The sequence below is a fragment of the Poeciliopsis prolifica genome, unplaced genomic scaffold, assembly GCF_027474105.1.
Source record: "Poeciliopsis prolifica strain line A6 unplaced genomic scaffold, Auburn_PproV2 SCAFFOLD091, whole genome shotgun sequence".
In the NCBI taxonomy this organism is placed as follows: domain Eukaryota; kingdom Metazoa; phylum Chordata; class Actinopteri; order Cyprinodontiformes; family Poeciliidae; genus Poeciliopsis; species Poeciliopsis prolifica.
This window is the reverse complement of record NW_026562466.1, coordinates 929,729-955,214: the sequence shown is the minus strand read 5'-3', so window position 1 is coordinate 955,214 and position 25,486 is coordinate 929,729. Positions and strand designations below refer to the sequence as shown.

Sequence of the window (25,486 nt, the reverse complement as noted above, 5' to 3'; positions counted from 1 at the left end):
TTTCTGTCCTGGAAGGAGAAAAGAAAAGAAAAACCTTCATCTGCTGCTCCTGGCGCCTCCAGCAGCGCCGCAGACCTTCAGACGATCACCTGCACTTCCTGTCCGCCTCCACGGATGAAACTCCTGCTGGAGCCCCGACTCTTCAGAGGTTCCTCTCTGGAGGCGCTTGAATCGTTTTCAAGCTGTCATCTTAATAATTCAGCGTCTGTGTTTCTAATTTACTTCATTGATCAGGAGAGGAGTCGATGCTGGAGGACAATCGGTGATGACTCAGGTTGTTGTTGTTGCTCAGGCACTTATTCTGCATAACAAGGCCTTTTTGTTTCAGGCCTTTTATTGGATAATCAAACAAAAAGCTGGAGCTGGTGAAAAAATGCAATCTAAGTTCATTAGTAGATTAATTACATCGTTAAATAAAGATTTTATTGCAGCTGCATTGTCTGAAAATATCAAAACAAATCCATCATTAGGGCATCTTATCCCCAACTTCAACATCTTTCTAACTGAAAGACCAGATGGAGATTCAAAGAGGAAAAGCAAAAGCAAAGGAAGTGGATTAGCAGAGCTGGCTAACAACTGATGCTCACTTAGCTCATTTAGCTGTTAGCATGTCAGAACAGGCTTCAGTCAGAGGCCTCTTCAGATTCTTGTGATACTGACTGCTACAGCATCACCATTCATAACGAAACATTTCATTTGTTTTTGGGATAAATAAGGTAATTTTGAATCCAATTTAATTATTTCTTTGATGTGTTTGACACAGAAAAGCTCAGCATTTTGTCAGAATCTCGTTGCCATGGTTACCGCTAAACAAAAACATTTTTCTTTTCAACATAAGTTTTAAATTTATTTTCAACAATTTAGAGAATTAGAAAAGGTTTTTCTCACAGTATTTATTTGAATCCTTTACATTCTCATCTATGTGTTGGTCGTTCTCTGGCCACTAGATGGCAGTAAAGTGATGACTAATATTGTTTGTATGTGTAAAATAAGCATCAACAGGCATCTGGACGCAGAGATTCGCTCAAAAGTGGCCAAGAGAATGTGAAAACATAGCAGCAAGCTGTATCTTAGTGAAAATTAAATCCACTTTAATTTGTTTAAAATACATTTCAATTTTCAATGATGTCTTGAACAAATTATGGCAATAAATTGGAAGAATTATGGAAAAGCTAATTCAATTACAACAGTGAAACTCATTGTATAAATCACTGATGTGTTTTGTAACCCAGGCTGCTGACAAAAATTTAGTGGAAGGAGTCAGAGGATTCCAGTGTCGTATTTAAGATTTACTTGTGATGAAATGCTTCAATGCGCTGAGGGCAAGTCAAAGTATGTAAAAGGTTTATTTACAGATGCTGATATAATTTTTTCACCACATTTGGAGCTCTGAGCGATTTTCTTTCTGTTCGTAGACGTCATGATGAGATTCAGGAGATTCTGTCGATCACAGTGAACATCAGAGAGACAAAACGTAGAGAGGTATGTGTTGTTTTCTAGATTTACTGCAGATAACTCAATAAAAATGTCACTAAATACCTCATATGCTTCAAACTACAAGTTCTGATCTGACTCAGAAATAGTAGATCTTGATGATTATATTTCATATCAACAAAACACATTGGGATTAAATGTCATGTTCTCATGGCTTCCCTATTTTGAAGGAAAGTTTTTTACTTTTTGAGATTATTTTCCAGGAATGCAAAATGATAAAAATGTCGGTGTATAGTTTGTCTTAAACTTTGGATCCGTCTCAGATCAACATCAGATGAAAACACTGATGGAAACCAATCAGAGACTGCAGTGCTGCCATCTGGTGGCGCTCTGCTAGAACAGCATGTAAGTCCTCACCGTATTCGGACAATAAGCGATAAGATGTGGAATAGAATAAATTGTTTCAGGTATATTTTTATTTGACTTGGCTGCAGAACTCCAACAGAAAGTAATAATTACGAGTTTTAAAGTAATAATTACAAAATAAAGTAAACATTTTGATTTTCTAACTCATAATTTCGATTTTAAAGGTCAACATTATGAGATTGAAGATAGATATTTTGACTTTCGAATTTATAATAATGAGATATAAAATTATAAGTGAAATATGCAAACTGAGAATATGTTTGAAATAGAAAATCATGCTGTTTGGTGGAGTCTTGATCTCTTTTTTTCTACTTTGTTTTTTATTATTAGCCTATTTTTATTTCAAAAACCAAAGAAAAGTGCAAAACTTTGATTCAGTCACATGAAAAATATTGTTTGTCTTCAGTTATTGCAATATTTTCTGTACAAAAGACGAAATATAAAACCAGAAAATTCCCAAAATCAAATATAAGATGCAGAATAATATATAAAATTTACACAAACTGATTATGAATAAAAATCTTTCATTTCGCGGTATGAAATTAAACATTTGCACTTATAGTTGTTTTTGCAATGCACTTGTAATTGCTAGTATTGGACACCAGGAGGCGGTGTTTTACAGATGAACCACCGATGCGAGCTTTTAAGTTATGACCCAATCGTTAGGAAATGCTTTTATTTTGAAACTCCCACCGGATGCGACATGTTGTGACGTTTCGTGACGCGGATTAGAGGCGGACCCACGCAGCATCAGCGGGGTGTGTTTATGTTCCCACGCATGAAGGTGAGCAGGGAGAAGCGGCGGTGTGGTGATGATCGGACACTTTGCGCATTTGGAGCGGCGCTGCGCGCAGTGAGTGCGCAGTGAGTGCGCTGGTTGGAGCGGCTCCAGGGATGCTGCGGCTGCTCTGGCTGCAACCCGGGGCTGCGCCCTCCACCTCCACCTCTCCACGCGTTGCCCCCCATCCCAGTCGGTAAGATGGGGACCAGTCTGTCCAGTCTGGCAGCCTTCCAGTCGCTGCACATCGTCATGCTGGGTTTGGACTCTGCCGGGAAGACCACCGTCCTCTACCGGCTCAAATTCAACGAGTTCGTCAACACGGTTCCCACCATCGGCTTCAACACGGAGCGGATCCGGCTGGGCGGCCCGGGCGCCTCCCGGGGCATCAGTTGCCACTTCTGGGACGTGGGGGGCCAGGAGAAGCTGCGGCCCCTGTGGAAGCCCTACAGCCGCTGCACGGACGGCATCGTGTACGTGGTGGACTCCGTGGACGCGGAGCGCCTGGAGGAGGCCCGCGCCGAGCTGCACCGGATCACCCGCTTCCAGGAGAACCAGGGGACCCCGCTGCTGGTCATCGCCAACAAGCAGGACCTGCCGCGGGCCCTGGACGTGGGGGACATCGAGAGGCAGCTGGCCCTGTCCGAGCTGAGCCCGTCCACGCCGTACCACGTCCAGCCGGCCTGCGCCATCATCGGAGAGGGGCTGGACGAGGGCATGGACAAGCTGTATGAGATGATAGTGAAGAGGAGGAAGACTCTGAAACAGAGGAAGAAGAAGTGATGCATGAGGAGCTGCCAGGAAAGTTTAGTGGAAGGAAAACATTTAATTCCCTCAGTCAGAATGTAGCAGAGAGAAGACCGGAGGACAATCAGAGCCACTGGAGACAGAAACACAGGAGGAGATCCGTGGACAATTCTGAGCTACTAAAGTCTAAAACTTGCAAGACAAGAAATCTGACAGTTTTAGATTCATTTCAGAAATTTTACAGGAAAAACCTGGAAAATTCAGAGATCCACAAGTCAAAAATTAGCAAGAAAAAAAAATAGAAATTCTGAGATTAGTTTCAGGAATTCTCTATAAAATTCCTGGCGATTTTTGGATTAATCTCCATTTCTTTTCTTTTCTAACCGATTTTTTGATTTTTCAAACGTAGAAATGTCCTTGTTTTACCTAGAATATCTTTTAGATTATATCTAGATTAGATTAAGCTCCAGATTTCTAAGATTTTTTCTCACAAATCTTTTGACCTGTAGAAATGTGAGTTTTCTCAATCTACTCCAACATTTTTCTTTATGCACATTGGCCCTAACACTGTCATGTTGCTCTAAAAACCTCATCATCAAATCAGATTTATGGATCAATTTATAGATGGACTCAGAAATATCCACGGTTTGGATCCTTTGTTCTTCCTCTCTGGATTCATTTGGTTTATTTGAAGATTCAGACAAACTGGATGCTTAACAGAATAATTTGCACTAAATATTCATCAGTCATAATTGGATAAAATCCCTAAAACCTTTGTTGGTTTTGATAGTTTCCAGAAATCCTTTTAGTAAATGTTCCATCTCTAATAGTTCCTGCTAGTTAAATCTCACCGAATCCTTAGTAATTATTATTTGTTTAGAATATTTTATTGTAACCAAATGTTGCTGATTTAATGGCGACTTCAGGACACAAACAGTCTTCCTTAGATAAACTTGTAGTTATGCAAACCTGCAGGCTGAACCTGAAGCATCTTCGACATCACATCCTGTCCATCAGACGGACTGGATGACATCACATCCTGTCCATCAGATGGACTGGATGACATCACATCCTGTCCATCAGACGGACTGGACGTTTGATTGCCATCCTGAATCGGGTCAAAGCTTCTCGTCTGGACCGAACCCGCAGCATGTCGGTCCAGTTGGTGAACACCTGCAGCTCCTGCATGTCAGCCGCTCTGATTCCAGAAATATTTACCTGTATCTGTGTGTTGAAGCCAAAATACAGCGAGACCAAACGTGTTATGTGCCAAGATGTAAAAAAAGAAGTATTTTTGGGATTAAAGTCTTTATAAATGAGCTTGTGTTTGTCATTTGTGTAAAATCTCGATGCTTTTCGGATCGATTGAAAAGGTTTTCCAGGTTTTAGCTCTCAGACGTTGGTTTTTCTGGTTTTATCTTTCTGTCTCCAGTCATGTAATTACTCTGGTCGTGTTTCTGACCGCAGAGCAGACATGTTGTTTATGTGCTGCAGTTACTCATCTGACAATGTTGTCCTGAAATAAGCCTGGCGGGCTTTAACTGGACCTCAGGGGTTTTCTGGTCGGATCAGTTTCCAAGTTACGACACCAACCAGATCGAATTAAAAGAATACATGGCTTTCAGGATTAGATTACAAGAAAAACAACAGGGTTTGGCCTGGACTTTGACTAGGCCACTCTAAGACATGAACACATTTAGTTCTAAACCTTGCAGTGTAGCTCTATTTTTTACTTGTCATTTTCTAGCTTTTAATCAAATGTTTATTATTTTATCTCACTGTATTTGTTTTGTATCATTAGTTCAGTTCAAGTTTTAAAAATGTTCTTTTTTCTTTACTTAGATTACTCATATTTTCTTTTGTGTTTATTATTTAATTATTGATATTTTTGCTAGTTGGATAATACAGTTTTGATCAAATGTATTTTTATTTATTCTGATTTATTTATATATGTTGATAGTATATATCATTTTTAAATTACTTCACTTATATTGTGTTGTGATGTATTTAGTGTTATAATAATACAGAAGTTTTATTTATTTTTCTTTACTTTTACTGTTTTTTTTTATTTACACAGCTTTTCACTTTTTAAATACTTTAACTTCATTTCTCCATCTTCAGAGTTTCATCATTTTCTCTGGACAGATTCTGACTGATATTTTAACAGTTGATTACAAATAAACGTACCTTTTTTGTCAGAATGAAGAATAAAATCTGCTGGATTGTGAAACTGTAGCTGAAAGTTGATCAAAAATGATGATTTTTTTTCTTCAACAGAAGAAGAGAAACACGTGGCGTCAGACGGCTGCAGCACCTGAAGCGTGTCATTAGCATGTTTAATTACACGACTCCCCTCTGTAATCTACTGGGCGAGATACTGGGAGACAGAAAAGCTCCAAACTGGTTGGAAATTGTCTTTTATCATGTGTCTAGACAGGGAGATGTTCCTGTTCCGAGAAAACATAAAATATATGTTTGTTACTGCTGGATCAAGAGAAATAATGATGAAACAAACATTTCATACAGAACAGAGTTTAAAAAAACTAAACTTTTACATCCAAACTGCTTAAATCTTTCGGCTTTTCATGAGAACTGGACTGTAAATAATAAATAAATGGGCTCAGAAACAAAAGCCCATTTCTCTGTGGTGTTCTGGAGCAGAAAGCTCCTCAGGCAGAAAGCTTTTTAAATCAATTTTACTACATCAGGCTGCAGGAAAATGAGTTTCCAGAGCTCCTGGCCTGTCTGTGTCGTATTAAAATACATCATATTTAAATGTTTTCCCTTCACTTCATTCAGTCTGACTCTTTAAATGACAGAGAAAAGTGGGAGCTTCCTCACTTGGAACATGTAAGCTGTGTTTATGTCTTTAGCTGATGCATCATGTGGCTGAGAGTCGGTGCTGGTTTCCAATATGGACGCCTCTGCTGTGGGTTACGGCGTCACGCTGTTTCCAGAAGGAACTGGAATGAAAGCCGCACTCCCTCGAGGAAAAGATGAATTACGGAGTAAAAGACGAGGGGGGAGAGTGGCTTGTTGAGCAGATGATGGGAGGCAGCTGGCTTAGAAAAGTGAAGACAAAAAATCTGCTTATTCTGTGGTATGGTTACATCATCATGATTACACATTTCTCTTTATGACATATTGTCCCAGAAAATATTGCAATAAGTGATAATAATATTGTTTGTTATTGTTATCAAAGATCAAATAAGTTTTATTTAAAATTATCCAATATATAAAAAACAACAAACTAAACTCCAATAATTAAAATGGATTAGAGAGACTCTGCAGCCAAAAATTATATTTAAAAATGAAATTTATTACTGATTGTGACATACTTGAGTATGGTGAGAAAACACCATACTCAAGGTGAGGGTTATCTTTGGAAGACCCTCCAGACTTTATGTCGCTTTATAAAAGAAAACAACTGTTGGCAAATCATAGTCCAGCAGAGGGAGCAAGTCGAACACGATAAAGTTCAGTCAGAGTCCAGCAGGGGGAGCTGGTTTAACATGACGCAGTTCAGTCAGAGTCCAGCTAAATTGCATCATGATAAATCAGCTCCCCCTGCTGGACTCAGACTGAACTGCATCATTCTAAACTGGCTTCCCCTGCTGGACTCAGATTGAACTGCATCATTCTAAACTGGCTTCCCCTGCTGGACTCAGATTGAACTGCATAGCTACATCTGTGTAGCTATGTTAGCTACATCTAGGTATCTATGTTAGCTACATCTATGTATCTATGTTAGCTACATCTATGTATCTATGTTAGCTACATCTATCTATCTATGTTAGCTACATCTATCTATCTATGTTAGCTACATCTATGTATCTATGTTAGCTACATCTATGTATCTATGTTAGCTACATCTATGTATCTATGTTAGCTACATCTATCTATCTATGTTAGCTACATCTATCTATCTATGTTAGCTACATCTAGGTATCTATGTTAGCTACATCTAGGTATCTATGTTAGCTACATCTATGTATCTATGTTAGCTACATCTAGGTATCTATGTTACCTACATCTATGTATCTATGTTAGCTACATCTAGGTATCTATGTTAGCTACATCTATGTATCTATGTTAGCTACATCTATCTATCTATGTTAGCTACATCTAGGTATCTATGTTAGCTACATCTATGTATCTATGTTAGCTACATCTAGGTATCTATGTTAGCTACATGTATGTATCTATGTTAGCTACATCTAGGTATCTATGTTAGCTACATCTAGGTATCTATGTTAGCTACATCTATGTATCTATGTTAGCTACATCTAGGTATCTATGTTAGCTACATCTATGTATCTATGTTAGCTACATCTAGGTATCTATGTTAGCTACATCTAGGTATCTATGTTAGCTACATCTATCTATCTATGTTAGCTACATCTATGTATCTATGTTAGCTACATCTATGTATCTATGTTAGCTACATCTAGGTATCTATGTTAGCTACATCTAGGTATCTATGTTAGCTACATCTATGTATCTATGTTACTACATCTAGGTATCTATGTTAGCTACATCTATGTATCTATGTTAGCTACATCTAGGTATCTATGTTAGCTACATCTAGTATCTATGTTACTACATCTAGGTATCTATGTTAGCTACATCTAGGTATCTATGTTACCTACATCTAGGTATCTATGTTAGCTACATCTATGTATCTATGTTAGCTACATCTAGCTACATCTAGGTATCTATGTTAGCTACATCTAGGTATCTATGTTAGCTACATCTATGTATCTATGTTAGCTACATCTAGTATCTATGTTAGCTACATCTAGGTATCTATGTTAGCTACATCTATGTATCTATGTTAGCTACATGTAGGTATCTATGTTAGCTACATCTATGTATCTATGTTAGCTACATCTAGGTATCTATGTTAGCTACATCTATGTATCTATGTTAGCTACATCTAGGTATCTATGTTAGCTACATCTAGGTATCTATGTTAGCTACATCTAGGTATCTATGTTAGCTACATCTATGTATCTATGTTAGCTACATCTAGGTATCTATGTTAGCTACATCTATGTATCTATGTTAGCTACATCTAGGTATCTATGTTATACATCTATGTATCTATGTTAGCTACATCTAGGTATCTATGTTAGCTACATCTATCTATCTATGTTAGCTACATCTAGGTATCTATGTTAGCTACATCTATCTATGTTAGCTACATCTATCTATCTATGTTAGCTACATCTAGGTATCTATGTTAGCTACATCTATGTATCTATGTTAGCTACATCTATCTATCTATGTTAGCTACATCTATCTATGTTAGCTACATCTAGGTATCTATGTTAGCTACATCTATCTATGTTAGCTACATCTATCTATCTATGTTAGCTACATCTAGGTATCTATGTTAGCTACATCTATCTATCTATGTTAGCTACATCTAGGTATCTATGTTAGCTACATCTATCTATGTTAGCTACATCTATGTATCTATATTAGCTACATCTATCTATGTTAGCTACATCTAGGTATCTATGTTAGCTACATCTATCTATCTATGTTAGCTACATCTATCTATGTAGCTACATCTAGTATCTATGTTATCTACATCTAGTATCTATGTTAGCTACATCTATGTATCTATGTTAGCTACATCTAGTATCTATGTTAGCTACATCTATCTATCTATGTTAGCTAGATCTAGGTATCTATGTTAGCTACATCTATGTATCTATGTTAGCTACATCTAGGTATCTATGTTAGCTACATCTATATCTATGTTAGCTACATCTATGTATCTATGTTAGCTACATCTAGTATCTATGTTAGCTACATCTAGGTATCTATGTTAGCTACATCTATCTATCTATGTTAGCTACATCTATCTATCTATGTTTGCTACATCTAGGTATCTATGTTAGCTACATCTATGTATCTATGTTATCTACATCTAGGTATCTATGTTAGCTACATCTATGTATCTATGTTAGCTACATCTATGTATCTATGTTAGCTACATCTAGGTATCTATGTTAGCTACATCTATGTATCTATGTACATCTATGTATCTATGTTAGCTACATCTAGGTATCTATGTTAGCTACATCTATGTATCTATGTTAGCTACATCTAGGTATCTATGTTAGCTACATCTATGTATCTATGTTAGCTACATCTATGTATCTATGTTAGCTACATCTAGGTATCTATGTTAGCTACATCTATGTATCTATGTTAGCTACATCTATGTATCTATGTTAGCTACATCTAGGTATCTATGTTAGCTACATCTATGTATCTATGTTAGCTACATCTATGTATCTATGTTAGCTACATCTATGTATCTATGTTAGCTACATCTAGGTATCTATGTTAGCTACATCTATGTATCTATGTTAGCTACATCTAGGTATCTATGTTAGCTACATCTATCTATCTATGTTAGCTACATCTATGTATCTATGTTAGCTACATCTAGGTATCTATGTTAGCTACATCTAGGTATCTATGTTAGCTACATCTATGTATCTATGTTAGCTACATCTATGTATCTATGTTAGCTACATCTATCTATGTTAGCTACATCTAGGTATCTATGTTAGCTACATCTATGTATCTATGTTATCTACATCTAGGTATCTATGTTAGCTACATCTATGTATCTATGTTAGCTACATCTATGTATCTATGTTAGCTACATCTATGTATCTATGTTAGCTACATCTAGGTATCTATGTTAGCTACATCTAGTATCTATGTTAGCTACATCTATGTATCTATGTTAGCTACATCTAGGTATCTATGTTAGCTACATCTATGTATCTATGTTAGCTACATCTAGGTATCTATGTTAGCTACATCTATGTATCTATGTTAGCTACATCTATCTATCTATGTTAGCTACATCTAGGTATCTTTGTTAGCTACATCTAGGTATCTATGTTAGCTACATCTATCTATGTTAGCTACATCTATCTATGTTAGCTACATCTATCTATCTATGTTAGCTACATCTATCTATGTTAGCTACATCTATCTATCTATGTTAGCTACATCTAGGTATCTATGTTAGCTACATCTATGTATCTATGTTAGCTACATCTATGTATCTATGTTAGCTACATCTAGGTGTCTATGTTAGCTACATCTAGGTATATATGTCTTCTGGATCTGTCTGAACTGCATCATGGTAATCTGGCTCCCTCTTCTGGACTCAGACTGAACTGCATCATGTTAAATTGTCTCCCTCTGTTGGAGTCAGACTGAACTGCATCATGTTAAACTGGCTCCCTCTGCTGGACACAGACTGAACTGCATCCTGTTAAACTGGCTCCCTCTGCTGGACTCAGAGTGAACTGCATCATGTTAAACTAGCTCTTTGAACTAAATTGATAATAACATGGTTCAAATACGACAAAGAAAAATCAATGCCGTTTTTCTCTCTTTCTTTTTTTTGCTTTTAATTTTAAATTGTGTAACTTTACAACTGGCACCCCATATTATCAATATTAATCTCAAATATGAAAGTATTCATCCGTGCTGTTTAATTTTTTTAAGTTTTTTTTTTATTTACTTGTTGCCTTTGATTTTCTCCCTTTGTTTCGTCTAACATCTCTTATTTTGTATTTTTCTGCAAATCTCAAATATCAGGTTTTATGTAACATTCTTCTCTGAGAAACTGAAGATAAAAGCTTACCGGCTGTTAACCATGATAAACAAGACAAACAGAATTAAATTATTGACATTATAAGGATTAATGAGACTCAATAAGTATTTCAAATGCGAATTTTTGAATTTTTGTTTTCTAGGTTCAACACGGAGCATTTCTTCAGTGTACTTCCCTTTTGCGCCCTCTTGTGTTCGTTTGTCAGATTAATTTTTCTCCACATCTGCCCTGTCCATCTTGCTGACTCAGCCGCTTCACACATGTAAAGATTAATATGAACAGATTACCACCAGTAAATACAATCTAATAATCCTCATTTATCGCTCCGACATGAATCTTTGTTCTTTATATGAGATAAAAATGCGACTAAACTGTGAATAATTAACTCTGAAACAAAGCATGAGTGTTAATGATGACGGGTCACTTTACAGCAGATATAAAGAAATAATGTTTATGAACTATTTTAGTAACTCTGAGCTCCTATTGGTTGATTTTTGATCTGCTGACTGCAGTTTAATTTGATTTACTAGAAAATATGTGAAATGTGACTTTAATTATCTGCTGCAGCGCTCAAGAGGAAAAACTTCAAGATGTCAGTTCATTGTTTGGGTTTGATGAACGTGATAATCTGAAGTGTTTTTATTGCTAAAGTAGGCCATGTTTGATCAGGTTGCAAGTTTTAGGTGGGAGTTTCTACTCTACAAAATGCGTCACATTAAGTCTGATAAAATGAGAGTTAAGCAGCAGGATGGGACAGGAAGTGAGTTAAAATAAAATACACCTTTATTATGAATTTGGTAGAAAAACAAGTAAAATGGCTTGGACATTAACTACTACTGCAAAAACATGTTCTCACAATCCATAGAATAGGAATTCCCACTTATATTTAGTTAATTTTTTAATTTAAATGTGTTATAAAGGATCAGTTTGATAAATAAAATAAAACATCATCTGAAATATTTCCGAGCCATAAACTGGACCAAACCTCAACAAGTAACAATAAATAAAAAACATCTTCAGAAAGTCTGGATAGAATAAAAGACATAAAAATCTGTGATTTACAGTTCTCTTTGACCTGAGACTCTTATTCTGAAAGTTGCCCCACCGGAAGTTCCAGAGGGTTCAAGTTGCACTTGTGCAGCAGCTGTGCATGCAGTTGCAGGATGTCTGCACAACAAGAAGGAGACGCTCTGTGCGTGTTTATCAATGGGAAAAAGGTAAATTGTCATTTTTCACATGAATTATGCGGTTTTTGTCTCAACCTGCAGACAGATTGGGTTGTTTACATCCTGGTTTCCTCAGTCAGACCGAGCTGTCGGACTTTCCTCTACTTTTTATATCCAGGAAAACATGTTGCAGCATAAGGCAGCACCGATCTGAGCCATAACGTGTGTTTATATAAGAATATATTTATATAAAACAGACATTTTCAGTTAGGTGTGAAAAAGGGAAGTTCCGGTGTTGTGCTGATTTTTGTCAGGGCTCAGATTCTGGGACGGATTGACGTCACTCGGTTCATCAAATAAACCTCTTTTGATTTAAAGTTATTACGTCTTTAGGGTTAAACCAACGTAATGGGCTAAATATAATTTTACTTTATTCATCAGAACCGAACCGAACTGTTGCTAAGAAGGAAAAATGATGACAGGATTGTAGACATTTTCAGTGCTGATACACATTTGTTACATAACTTAGTTTTTTCTTGACAATTGTAGTTTTTAATGGTGTAAACCTGAGATGTTGTAGTTTTGTGTTTTTTTTTTATTGTGCAAACTGTATAAATAAATGATAAGTTAACCTCTGGAACATGTTGGAATTGATCTATTTTTGCCAGCAGATCATTTTTAGCAGCAGCAGCAGGTTTTTGATGAGGTTGTGGGTTTCATCTGGTCACAGGTGACTGAGAGCCATGTGGATCCTGAGACGATGCTGCTGCCCTTCCTCAGGGAGAAACGTATCCTTCAGATCATCTCCATCTTCTCCTCCCTGTTAAAGTTTCTCTTTATGGAAGGAGGTTTGTTTTGTTCCTGACTCTTATCTCAGTGAGGTTGACTGGAACCAAGTCTGGCTGCGGCGGTGGAGGATGCGGGGCTTGTACTGTGATGGTGTCACGCTACCAACCCGCCACCAAGACCATCGTGTATCCTTCATCCTCTTCTTCTGTGGTATTAGAACTAAAGATCTTCTTTTTATGTTCTGCTAAATGTTTCAAATCATCAAACAAATATGTGAAAATATGTAACAGTGATCAAAAGCTGCACTTTGTAGCCAAGCTAAAGCTGATCAATATTTGAGAATATTCTCTGGTTGTTTCTGGACTGTGAAGATGCTAAGCTAACATCCTTATTGTCGCAAAATAAAAGGAAAGTTATTGTTTATGAAAGAGATTGGTGTCTGAAAGGAACTAAAATAATTTAAAACTTAATCCATAAAACACAGAACTAATTTAAAATGTGCACATCTGGTTTATAATAAATCTAAAAACCCAAAACAAACCGAAGATAAACGTCCATCTGGATTTCAGTTCTGAAAGGTTTTGAATCTCAGTCGCTCATTTTCAGGTCTGGATAATGTAGAAATTTCCACACTTTTTTCTGTTACATCTAAAAATCTGAATGAACAAAAACTGTTTATTTATGTCCCATTCATTAGTCTTGCTGTGGTTTTTCAAAATTTAAAAAGGACTTTACTGTCTTTCAGTTAGCAAAGCATTGAACTTCATACTTCATAAGAATGTAATTTAAGGTAATGTGCAGTTTGTCTTTTTGTTTACATTTCTGTAAATTTATTTAAAATATGCTAGTTTTAATAGATTTACACCTCTGAAATTGTTTGAACGCATTGATTCCTAAATAACCCTTATCCAGTTTACAAATCAATAAAATGGTAGCAATACCTTTCTTGGTATTTACTAACATGTACCAACAGCTTTTGCAGTTTTATCTTGAGATAATGGCAGATATCTGAATTGTTGGGTATAAAGAAGAGAACCGCTCTGATTGGTTGCTCCCATGGCCTGATTAGGCTCCGCCCATTTTTGGCATGAGGTCTGCTGATTCTCCAAATTCAAATTTAATCCTGCAATGGTTTACAAGGTTTAAATTTGATTATTGTTGTTGGAAAACAGGGGAAATTTTAATTATATTAAACAAAGTGGCATAAAACACAGCAGACAAGAAATTTAAATATTTTCCAGGCGGAGAATAAGAAGCAAAAACTTCTGCTGCTGAACCTCCTTATTTTATTACTAAAAATATTGTCAGAAACTACATTTTATTTCCTATTATGTTGAGTTTGAGACATTTAAAGGATCCTTCTGTTCATCCTTTGAACCAACTTGAGTTATTTTGGAATCTACTGAAAAACAAATCTGCACAAGGCAGATCTGGAGCAGGTCAGAGTTCAAATTCTGTCTGTCAGCATGAGTCAACAAAAGCTACCTCTCTGATTTTTATTGGCTGTTGACTGCAAGTTCTAAAGAAGAGGCAGATAAACGATGATCTAATAATCAGAGGAAAGGATTGGTGGATGTCTGTAATAAAATCTCATCTGAGTTCACAGAATTTATCAACAGATCTCAGGTCATGTTGCAAAACAGATTTGCATTCTGCATGTTGCATGGAGACAAAGGGATCAAGGTCACTCCAAGTTAAACTGCTACATCTTTGGGTTCATCACAATAGAAGCAGTTGTTTTAATAAAGTCAGAAGTTTTCCAGTGCTCCCAGTAAAACAGTTTCCCTTCACTGGACAATCAGCCATTACTCAGCCAATGCCTGCCTGCTGCCGCTCTGCCAGCTCTATGGAGCCGCCGTCACCACAGTGGAGGGGATCGGCAGCTCCAAGACCAGGATCCACCCCGTGCAGGTCAGTCCCAGAATGCCAAAAATATCTCATGTATTTCTGTCAGATTTTAAAAAACCTCAGCACCAAAAACTTGCAACTTTATGTTTTCTAAACATTTTTTAAATGTAGGTTTTTAATTATGTTCTAAAGGCAAATTTAATGTAATCATCGAGATAATTCAAGAAGAGACTAAATACATAAAGGCTTCAAGGAAAATGTTCCAGGATTTCAGAGTAAAATTACAGCACAAAAAAGCATCACACCAGCTGTTGTTTACTAAAAGTAATGGCATTAAAACTTGCCTCTGTCCCATTGCCCCGTACCTGAACCTTTGCCCCACAGCGATTTTATGGCATCAACAGGAAGCTGGCTTGATGGTATAAACCTGGATGACTGTGCAAATACATGTGCTCTGTCTTTGGATCTCTTTATATAGTTTCTGTTTGTTGTTATTTAAATTCAGATCTTTACTTCTTTTGAAACACAAAACACATGCAAAGCTAAAGGTTACGGAGGTAGAAGAACCAGAAATACCAAGGGTTTGTTGAGACGCCATAATGCCAAGAGATCTTACAGTCAGGAGATCCGACAGTTCAAGAAGTATTTACTCCCAATAGATCCAACAGTACTGAGGCTTTGGGTAGTCTGGAGACCAACACGAGATCCATCAGTGAGAAGTTAATAGAGTTTAGGGTAGTTCTGAGTACAAAGGGATCTAGGAGTTACCAGGGTTTGGGCAATGGAGACTTCCAAGAGATCTGGGAATACTAGAGATTCAGCAGCTGCAGAGCAACAGCAAGAAATACTGGAGAGTCCAGACTGCTGGAGGATCAGGAATACCAAGGGAGCGTAAAGGTAGTTGGATATCCTGGGCATTCACGAACTATAGTTGGGTCCAATAAGATTAGGAGGTCAGTTAAAGGAGAGGTTCTGGCATTGTCGGGTACCAGTACATCGGGTTGTGAAAGTATTGCAAGAGTCTAGCTGGTCTAAAGTACTGGATGATCCAGGAGACTGGGGAGCTGATATCTGGCGGCCAACGGTACCAGAGATCGTAAGAGACAATGATTCTGGAAGTTACACCAAGTTATGGCATAACTTGGACCAAGTTGCTGTTATTCCTTCAGGAGCGAATAGCAAAGGCTCATGGCTCCCAGTGTGGATTCTGCACTCCGGGGATGGTGATGTCCATGTACGCCCTGCTGAGGAACAAGCCGAAGCCAACCATGGACGACATCACGCAGGCTCTGGGCGGTTCGTTTGCTTTATTAAACTCTAACTACTCACTCACTGGCCCAGAGTAGATTATTGTCACTCCAGAGACCAAAAGTAGAAATCAGTAACTTTCTCATAAAGTCTTTCTTATACTTAACCAGATTGTGGTTTTTGGTGATTTTCAGGAAATCTGTGTCGCTGTACTGGATATCGACCCATTATTGACGGCTGCAGGACTTTCTGCCAGGTTCGAGTTTCATCATTCAGCAATTGTTAACTTTTACTGTCTCTGCTTCATGTTTTCCTCGTGATGGTCAATCATAAACAGTACCAGTCTAATCTGTGCCAGCAGGAAGGGAACTGCTGCCAAGCCAATGGAGGAGCTAACTGTTGCCTGAATGGAGAAGGAAAAACCAATGAATCAGAGGATGTGAGCTCGTCTTACAGTCTTTTCTTGTCCTTTTTTCCTGCATTGTATCTCTGGTCCAACAGGTTTTATCTCTTTCTACACTTTTACTCCAATGATCTTGTCTTGTTTCATCAACTAGTTTCTAAAAATCCACATTTTACTCCCCACTCTGTAGGAAAAGCCACAACTATTTGACCAAGAGAAGTTCCTTCCCCTGGACCCGACCCAGGAGCTGATCTTTCCTCCAGAACTGATTGTAGGTCATCGATGTGAAGCTCACCAGCCTTTCTGTGGAAATATGCATTAATCTCTTTGTGTGATGATCCGCAGTTGATGGCTGAGGCGTCGAACTCCCAAACTTTGACCTTTCATGGGGAGAGGATGACCTGGGTGTCCCCCACCTCCCTGGAGGAGCTGGTCCAGCTCAGGGCAAAGAACCCAAAGGCTCCACTGGTCATGGGCAACACCAACATAGGTCTGCAGGGGTCACTAACGCAATACCAGTCATCCACAGTTATAAGTCCGCTCTAATCTCTCCAACAGTCTTGTTTTTTTATATTACATATTACAATCTACATTTGGCATAGTAGAGTTCCAATGCAGTCTAGGAAAGAGCTGAGATCTTGATAATTAAGAAAAAAGTGATTTGATTTTCCAGATTTTAGTTCTTCATGTCTTATTTTGTTACCAGAAAGACAAAAATATGATTAAATAAAGTTTTCTGCATTGATTTGTAAACAAACCTAAAGTCTGGTTTTTGAGTTAAAAAGATCTAAAGCAGATAAAGAAAACAAAATATGTGAATGTTTTGCACTAAAATGTCATAAAAACAGCTGAATACAAATCAAACCTGGAATTTTAAGATGCAAATTTTTGAAATATTCATCCTGATTTTTTTTTTTTTTTTTTGTCCATTTAAAGACCTAGTAGAGAGTTTACGTTTGTGATGGTAGGAATGAACCAGCTTTGAGACTTTTCTTTGCAGGTCCAGATATAAAATTCAAAGGCGTCCTGCATCCTCTGGTCATCTCTCCCATGAGAGTCAAAGAGCTGTTCGAAGTGTCAGAGGGAGCAGACGGTGGGTTCTTCTTCACTTCTTTCTACACACATTTAATGTTTTTACAGCTGTAATATTTTAAAAACCTCATACAAATGAGAAAATATTGTATTTTTTGACAGTTAGATTTAAAATGTACCAGTTTTTATTACGTTCTGATGAACTTTTTAAAGCCACACTGTGCCACACCAGTGCAGCTCAAACTGTGAGAATATTTTGAGAAATATTTAAAAATTAGATCAATGCATTGTTTAAACAAGTTGTAATATTTTAAGTCTTTGTGGCTTAAAGAGAATGAAAATCTAAAAATGAGTCTCAGAATATTACATCAGATCAAAGAAACATAATATTTGAAACAGAATTTTCACATTTCTATGCACTCAAACTCCTTTTGGGCTCTTTTCCATTAATTACTGCATCAGTGCGGCGTAGCATGGAGGAGATCAGCCTGTAGTTCTATTGATGTTCAGGAAGTCCAGTTTGTTTTAAAACCTGCCTTCATCTCATCTTCATCGTTGCTTATGAAGATCCCACAAATTCACAGAATATATTCCACCACACTTTTTCCTTCCACTCACTTTTCTATGTATTTTAAGTTTTCACAAAATTCTGATTTTCTGAGACACTGAAGTTTGAGTTTTCATTCTCTGGGACCCATAAGCATCAAAACTTCAGCTAATAAGGACTTGAATTGAACTACTTTGATTTCTTCTTGCCGTCTTTGTTGCAGGTGTTTGGGTCGGCGCCGGCTCCAGTTTGTCTGAGCTCCAGTCTCTGCTGGAGAAAATGGTTCCTCAGCTCCCAGAGGAGAAGACGGAGCTGTTCAGAGCTCTGATCCAGCAGCTGAGGAACCTGGGCAGCCTGCAGATCCGCAATGTTGCCGTAGGAACAATTAATTATTTATTGGTTTCTTTCTTAACTTCATTCCAGAAATTCAGTCCAAAACAGTCAGTTGGATAAAACTTACAATTCTTTTGCTCAAAAAGTGACAAAGAACCAGCAGCCATGTTGGAAATACTGTTGAATTAGTGTGTAAATGTTAGTTTTCATCTTTAGTCTCTCGGAGGAAACATCGTGAGCGCGTACCCCAACTCAGACCTGAACCCTGTTCTGGCTGCTGGGAACTGCAAAGTTAAAGTCGTCTCCACCGGTGAGCTTCCTCCACTTCATCACTTCTACTGAAGCAAGATCCTTTCTAAGCTTGTTTTGGTTCAATCTTTCAGGAGGAAGACGAGAGGTTCTGCTGAATCAGGACTTCTTTGTTGGATTCGGAAAAACCATCCTGAAGCCGGAAGACGTCGTCGTCTCAGTTTTTATTCCATTCACAAGAAAGGTGCAGAACTCTTCTTCAATCAATCGCATTTGGACATTTCATTGAGCGAGTCACTGTCTATAGGACTGATAGGTTCTGTATTGATGACATGATCTTAGTCAAGGGATCAATCAGGCTTATAGCAAGTCGAGCTTAACTTCTGTTTTAACATAACTTGGTTTTAGCATATCTTGCAATGTGGGTTTTACATTAATAAGTTGAAGCTACACTCCACAGAAAAATCTCCAAGTACTGAACTATGAAGAGTCATGTTTCCACTGTGGGCTATAGAACAGCGATCATAGATGTAATACCTCTGTCTGACCTGCAGGGGGAGTATGTGCGAGCTCTCCGACAGGCGCCCAGGAAGGAGGTCTCCTTCGCCACAGTGACGACTGGAATGAGAGTGTGTTTCCCGGAGGGATCCAGAGTGGTCCAGGAAATCAGCCTGTACTTTGGAGGAATGGGTCCAACCACCGTTAACGCCACCAAGACCTGCAAAGCCATCGCTGGAAGGTCAGATGTTGGTATGATTGTGTTCTCTCGTGGTTTTAAACCCCTGTCTGTGTTTCATCCCTTCCTGTTTGGTTTTCCGTCAGGCCATGGGACGAGAAGACCCTGAATGAGGCGTACGACGCCCTCCTGGAGGAGCTGGATCTCCCTCCGTCTGCTCCTGGTGGGAAGGTTGAGTTTCGCCGGTCGTTGACGCTCAGCCTCCTCTTTAAATTCAACCTGGAGGTTCTGCAGAAGCTCAAAGAAGCGGTAAAACACATTTCCTCTTTCAGCTTTTCTAGCAGGACAGCGTCCAGCTGCTTTAACTTCCTAATTTCTTGGCAGAATGTGATTAAAGACGAGCTTCCGGAAAAGCTGCAGCCTTTGCCGAAAGAAATCCAACCCAGTCTGCAGGAGTTCCAGGTCAGGACTCCTCAGTCAATCACACAACAAACACCCGGAACCACCTTCATAACGCTTCTCCTCTTCTTCAGCATGTGCCGAAGGACCAGGACAGTCAGGACCCGGTGGGGCGTCCCATGATGCACCGCTCCGCCATCAGCCAGGCCACGGGCGAGGCGGTGTACTGCGATGACATTCCCAAGACGGACGGGGAGCTCTTCATGGTTCTGGTCACCAGCTCTCGAGCACACGCTAAGATCACGTGAGGAGAGGATCCCGGCAGCAACCTTCAGCTCGTTGGAGTTTTTATGTTGTTTAGATAATTGAATGTTTTTGGTCCGACAGCGCGCTGGATGTGAGCGAAGCCCTGAAGCTTCCAGGAGTTGTTGACGTGATCACAGCCAATGATGTTCCAGGGAAGAAAGCCCGGCCCATGTTTGGCTACGAGCAGGAGCTGCTGGCGGAGAGCCAGGTGAGGAGAAACTCTGGGTTACATCCTTCATCCATCCATCTATCCATCCTTTTCTATTTTTTTACAAGCTCAAAATATCCAACATATGATAAAGATAAGGACTTTTAAACCAAGTGTGAAATGCTGAGTGTCTCCTGTTCGGTCCAGGTGTTCTGCGTGGGTCAGACGGTTTGTGCTGTTCTGGCCGATACAAAGACGCACGCTAAGCGAGGAGCAGCCGCCGTGAAGATCACCTACGACGACCTGCCAGACCCCATATTCACCATAGAGGTGAGTCTGTGTTTTTACCTCCTTTGACCTGTTCACTCGTAGCTCATTACAGCGCCGCTCGTTTTTCTCAGGACGCCATCGAGAAGTCGTCTTACTACGAGCCGACGCGAATGCTTTCCAAAGGAGACGTGACTGAAGCTTTTAAGACTTGTGATGGAGTTTACGAAGGTAAATGTCTAAAGATGTAAACAATAAGCAAGTTTAAGCGAATCTAATTGCTTTTGTTGTGTTTCTCTCTCAGGACAGATTCGACTGGGAGGCCAGGAGCATTTCTACATGGAGCCTCAGAGCATGCTGGTTGTTCCCGTTGGCGAGGAGAAGGAGTTCAAGGTCTACATCTCCACCCAGTGGCCCACGCTGATTCAGGTACACAGACCAGGAATTAAAAGCTTTCCTAAAACTCAAACAAAAGCTTAGAGGAGATCATTTTGTGGTTTCAGGAAGCAGTTGCAGAAACGCTGGACATTCAGTCCAACAGAGTGACCTGTCATGTGAAGAGACTGGGCGGAGCTTTTGGAGGGAAGGTGATTGTAACCTCCGTTTTGGCCTCCATCACTTCTGTGGCTGCATGGAAGTGAGTCTCATGAAAAGAGAAAGTTAGAAATTATCCACATTATTTAAGATTGCACATTTAACAATCAGAAAATTACTCAACAGAATGTTTGCATTTGTTTGTTTGTTTCTAGAACCAACCGAGCTGTTCGCTGTGTCCTGGAGAGAGGCGAGGACATGCTGATCACCGGGGGGCGCCATCCTGTCCTGGGAAAATACAAAGTAAGGGAAAACTCAAAGAAAGACTAAAATTGCATGAGATAAAAACAACCTGACTGGACTTTCTGCCCACAAAGTCCAACAGGATTAAAGAAGCAGTGTGAATATTTCCAAAAAGGAATTTGGAAATAAAAATAGCCAGCTCTTTTGTTTACATACAATTTATAGACATCTTGTTCCCGGAAATAACAACTGAGACAAAAGTACAACTATTTGGTAAGTATTTATTCAAGAGCATAATTATCTCAAGGCATCTAGTGTTTGAAATAGTTGGTTGGACTTTCCTGAAGGTTTAAAGGAACCTCTTCGATTACATACTGCCATCTACTGGCTAAGTTGGGTATAGTTGTTTACGTTATTTTCATATTTTGAATTAATGTTGGTCATGCTAAGAATTAGCCATTAATATTTTGCTATATTACCCACTAACTAGAAAAAAAGATGGATCCTGTTCTGTAAACAACAGTGAAACACAAAAATCTCATTTAGTTACAAACTGTTGTGAGACATTACATTCCAGGACATCTGAAGCCATCTGATCTGCAATACTTAAATGATAGTTGGTCTCAGTTATGAGTTGCCATTTCTGTCTAGAAATTTCCCAAAATTTAAAGGAGCAGCTGGAAAAATGACTGCCATCTACTGGCCAGAACAGGGATTGCAGTGGGAAAGTGGAAAAGATGAGAACTGCAGTCTTTTTTTGTTTTTCCAAGTTTGTAGAAATTGTAGAAATTGTCAGTTTTTTTCTGCCAAAGATCTCAATTTATTGTGAGTTTATTATGAAACTTGTTTCAGGTGGGTTTTATGAACGATGGAAGGATCATGGCTGTGGATTACTACTATTACGCCAACAGCGGCTGCTTTGTGGATGAATCTGTCCTGGTAGGTCAATGATTTTATGTTCTTCAAGAAAATCTTCACTGCCCTACAAGAATATAAACAGAATCGCTTATTTGGACCGCCTTGTAGATCTCTGAAAAGATTCTGCTTCATCTGGACAACGTTTACAACATTCCCAACATGAGAGGCCACTCGGCCACCTGCAGGACCAATCTGCCCTCCAACACGGCGTTCAGAGGCTTCGGCGTCCCGCAGGGCCTGCTGGTGGTGGAAAACATGGTCAATGATGTTGCCATGGTGCTGGGACGGCCCGCCGACCAGGTCAGAGGTCATCATGGTGCCCAGATGGTCTTCAGGAAGAACTTTCCTTCGTCTGATTGTGAAATGCTCTGCAGGTCAGAGAGGTCAACATGTACAAAGGCCCGTCAGCCACTCACTACAAGTTGGAGTTCAGCCCAGAGAACCTGCATCGCTGCTGGGAGCTTTGCAAGCTGAAGAGCGACTACAGCGCCCGGCGCCAGGCCGCCCACCGCTTCAACCAGCAGATCCGCTGGAGGAAGAGGGGTGTCGCCCTCATTCCCATCAAGTACGGCATCGCCTTCGCAGAGAGCTTCCTAAACCAGGTCCGGCAGGTTCTGTTCACATCGCTTCCATCTGGACCCACGACAACTACCAGAACATTTTCAGGGTTTCTGTTGGTGTGTTTGTCAGGCCGGAGCGCTGGTCCACATTTATAAAGACGGTTCTGTGCTGGTGACTCACGGCGGGGCGGAGATGGGTCAGGGGATCCACACCAAGATGCAGCAGGTACTGAACTCAACCGGATGTGGCTGGTTTCAGGACAAATTAGGTTTTTCTGATTATTGTTTTTAGTGGAAAAATGTTTCTTAGCAGAGAAAAACTAAACTTCGTCTTTCACAGAAAAGACAATAAGTAGTAATAAAATAATATAAGTTTATTTAAATAATATTATACGGACGATTCAATAAATGAAAACTGAAGAAATATAAAAATAATAAAGGATTGAATGTGTAAGACATTCAATAGAAGTTCAGCTATTTTTTGTAAAGTTTGAAAGAAACAGTTTCTTGGTAAAAGTATAAATTGTTAATAATTAATGTATTAATGTGCATATAGAATAATTAAAATGTGCTAATGTAAGTAAATAAAATAAGAAGTTATTTAATGTAATGCAAATAAAATAGGAATATCACTAACTGCATCTGCTTTGTTAATGTCTGAACAAAGTGAAAACTGGATGATAAAATAACCTGGGATCCTGTTTGCTGTCAGGTTGCAAGTCGGGAGCTTCACATCCCGACGTCAAAGGTCTTCCTGAGCGAAACCAGCACCGGCACCGTTCCAAACACCTGTCCCTCCGCCGCCTCCTTCGGCACCGACGCCAACGGCATGGCGGTCAAGGTGAGCCTGCTTCCTGCTGTCTGTGTTGTCTGTGTGGACTCACTTTGCTATCTTTGCTCATTTCTGCTGCTGTTTTCAGGAAGCCTGTGAGATTCTGTACCGCAGACTGGAGCCGATCAGGCTGAAGGACCCTAAAGGATCATGGGAGAGCTGGGTATGTAGCTCTCCCATGGAAACATGAAGTTGAATGGTTTTAACCAGTGGGTGGCGCTCTCCCATGCGCTTTAGCTCTTCAACAAGTTTCAAAAATGTTTAGCACACTTAGCTTAAGTTATTTTTGTCCAGATAATTTCTAAAATGTTTTAGTTTGAAACTGTTTAGAAGTCCTAAGTAGTAGGAGAAACCACCAACGATAAAGCTGATATTTACGATAAGAGCTTTAACTTTTGGAGAATTAATAACTGTAATTCACACTTTAGCATTAGCGAGACTAATATTTACTGTTAGCATTAGCAGAACTTGTATTTATGATTAGTGTTTTAGCAGAACTAGGTTTTTAGTTAGCAGTGCCCACCACTGGTTTTAATGGGTCTGTAACGTGGTTGTTTGCTCTGATGGCAGATCAAGGAGGCTCATCTGCAGAAGATCAGTTTATCAGCCACTGGGTTCTTCAGGTACGTCTAAACTATAGTGCTTTGGGTCGTTCCTGACTAAAGCAGCAGCTGAGAACTTTCTCCTCTGTTCCTCCTCAGAGGGGAAGACCTTTACTATGACTGGGAAAAGATGGAGGGCCGTCCGTACGCCTACTTTACGTTTGGGGTGTGCTGCTCTGAGGTGGAGCTGGACTGTCTCACAGGAGACTACCGGGTGTGGATCTGCCTGTTGTCTAAACCGTTGGATCATCCCTCGGGTTTGTTGAAAACAGAGTAACGTCGGTGTCTTCCTGCTTCTTGCAGACGCTGAGAACGGACATTGTGATGGACATCGGCAGAAGCATTAACCCGTCTGTGGACATCGGCCAGGTAAGACCCGGTTAAAGGACCTCACAGCGAAAACATACATATTTGAACTTCCTCACCTCTTTGTCTGTCGTCTTCCTCAGATTGAAGGAGCGTTCACGCAGGGTTTGGGTCTCTACACGCTGGAGGAGCTGAAGTACTCCCCAACTGGGATCCTGTACTCCCGAGGTCCATCCCAGTACAAGATCCCAGCGGTGTGCGACGTGCCTCTTAAGTTCAACGTCTACCTCCTGCCGGACTCCTACAACCCCCACGCCATCTACTCTTCAAAGGTCAGCAGCGAGTGCTGAAGCGAATCTCGACCTGAACTTGGCCTCTCATGGTTGTTTTCCTGCGCCACAGGGAATCGGAGAACCCACCCTCTTCCTGGGCAGCTCCGTCTTCTTCGCCATCAAAGACGCGGTGGCAGCCGCTCGCTCCGACTCCGGTCTGTCTGGCCCATTTCTCCTGGACACGCCTGCGACTCCAGAGAGGGCCTGTCTGGCTTGTGCCTCGCCATTTATTAAGAAGGTAGAGTTGAGGACGGTTTATTTAGACTCCTAAAAGTGAAAGATTCATCTTGATATTACAACTTTAATCTGTTTTCATTCACAGGTTCCAGCCAGTGAGCCGGGATCCTTCAAACCCTGGGCCTTAGACATCTGAGATCCAATCAATCCACAACCTAATCAAGTGTGAATTAACCTTACTCAACAAATGTACTAATTTTTTGTAAATGCTTTTCACAACAAGAGGAATGAATCCATCTGCAAGCATGAAATGTCACATTGATTACGTGCTTTTGCTCCTAGAGCAGCATAGTGAAAGAAACAAATTTATTTTAACTCTACTTTTGCAAGAATTAATCATTTCACTGGAGGATAATTGTAAAAACTTGTAACCACATACAAATGTAGGTAGCCTTTTAAAAAAACAATAAATTGTGTGTATACTCAAGGATTTGAATGAACTTACTGGTCTTTTTTTCTGATATCAACACTG

General features: G+C 39.5%; 2 protein-coding genes across 3 annotated transcripts; both read left to right on the top strand.

The window, feature by feature from the left end:
- Positions 1-2,404: 2,404 nt before the first annotated feature.
- On the top strand, positions 2,405-4,704 carry arl4ca (ADP-ribosylation factor-like 4Ca). Its single transcript, XM_055022837.1, has one exon. The coding sequence runs from the start codon at positions 2,840-2,842 to the stop codon at positions 3,419-3,421; it is 582 nt and encodes a 193-aa protein (XP_054878812.1). The 5' UTR covers positions 2,405-2,839; the 3' UTR covers positions 3,422-4,704.
- Positions 4,705-12,177: 7,473 nt separating this feature from the next.
- aox6 (aldehyde oxidase 6) lies at positions 12,178-25,444 on the top strand. 2 transcript variants are annotated; one of them, XM_055022818.1, is made up of 35 exons: positions 12,178-12,256; positions 12,936-12,993; positions 13,083-13,179; positions 14,797-14,905; positions 16,012-16,138; positions 16,285-16,346; positions 16,452-16,529; positions 16,684-16,764; positions 16,839-16,983; positions 17,494-17,586; positions 18,296-18,447; positions 18,622-18,715; positions 18,789-18,898; positions 19,209-19,393; positions 19,477-19,639; positions 19,715-19,792; positions 19,864-20,033; positions 20,117-20,243; positions 20,391-20,513; positions 20,585-20,681; positions 20,755-20,879; positions 20,954-21,087; positions 21,200-21,287; positions 22,080-22,166; positions 22,254-22,452; positions 22,527-22,747; positions 22,836-22,931; positions 23,418-23,546; positions 23,626-23,700; positions 24,108-24,160; positions 24,239-24,353; positions 24,443-24,508; positions 24,589-24,777; positions 24,848-25,015; positions 25,100-25,444. In XM_055022818.1, exons 1-35 carry the CDS (start codon positions 12,203-12,205, stop codon positions 25,148-25,150), a joined length of 3,999 nt encoding a protein of 1,332 aa, XP_054878793.1. In that variant the 5' UTR covers positions 12,178-12,202; the 3' UTR covers positions 25,151-25,444. The 2 variants fall into 2 exon arrangements, with proteins under 2 accessions (XP_054878793.1, XP_054878792.1); XM_055022817.1 differs by having other exon boundaries at positions 19,477-19,792.
- The last annotated feature ends 42 nt before the right edge of the window (positions 25,445-25,486 follow it).

What these genes read in the sequence shown, in the direction of transcription:
- arl4ca (XM_055022837.1), top strand. Translation starts at nt 2,840, where the DNA reads ATGGGGACCAGTCTGTCCAGTCTGGCAGCCTTCCAGTCGCTGCACATC.
- aox6 (XM_055022817.1), top strand. Translation starts at nt 12,203, where the DNA reads ATGTCTGCACAACAAGAAGGAGACGCTCTGTGCGTGTTTATCAATGGG. An exon ending in CCAGGATCCACCCCGTGCAG is followed by an intron (nt 14,906 to 16,011) that starts GTCAGTCCCAGA and finishes TTATTCCTTCAG; the next exon opens with GAGCGAATAGCAAAGGCTCA. An exon ending in CCAACGGCATGGCGGTCAAG is followed by an intron (nt 23,547 to 23,625) that starts GTGAGCCTGCTT and finishes TGCTGTTTTCAG; the next exon opens with GAAGCCTGTGAGATTCTGTA.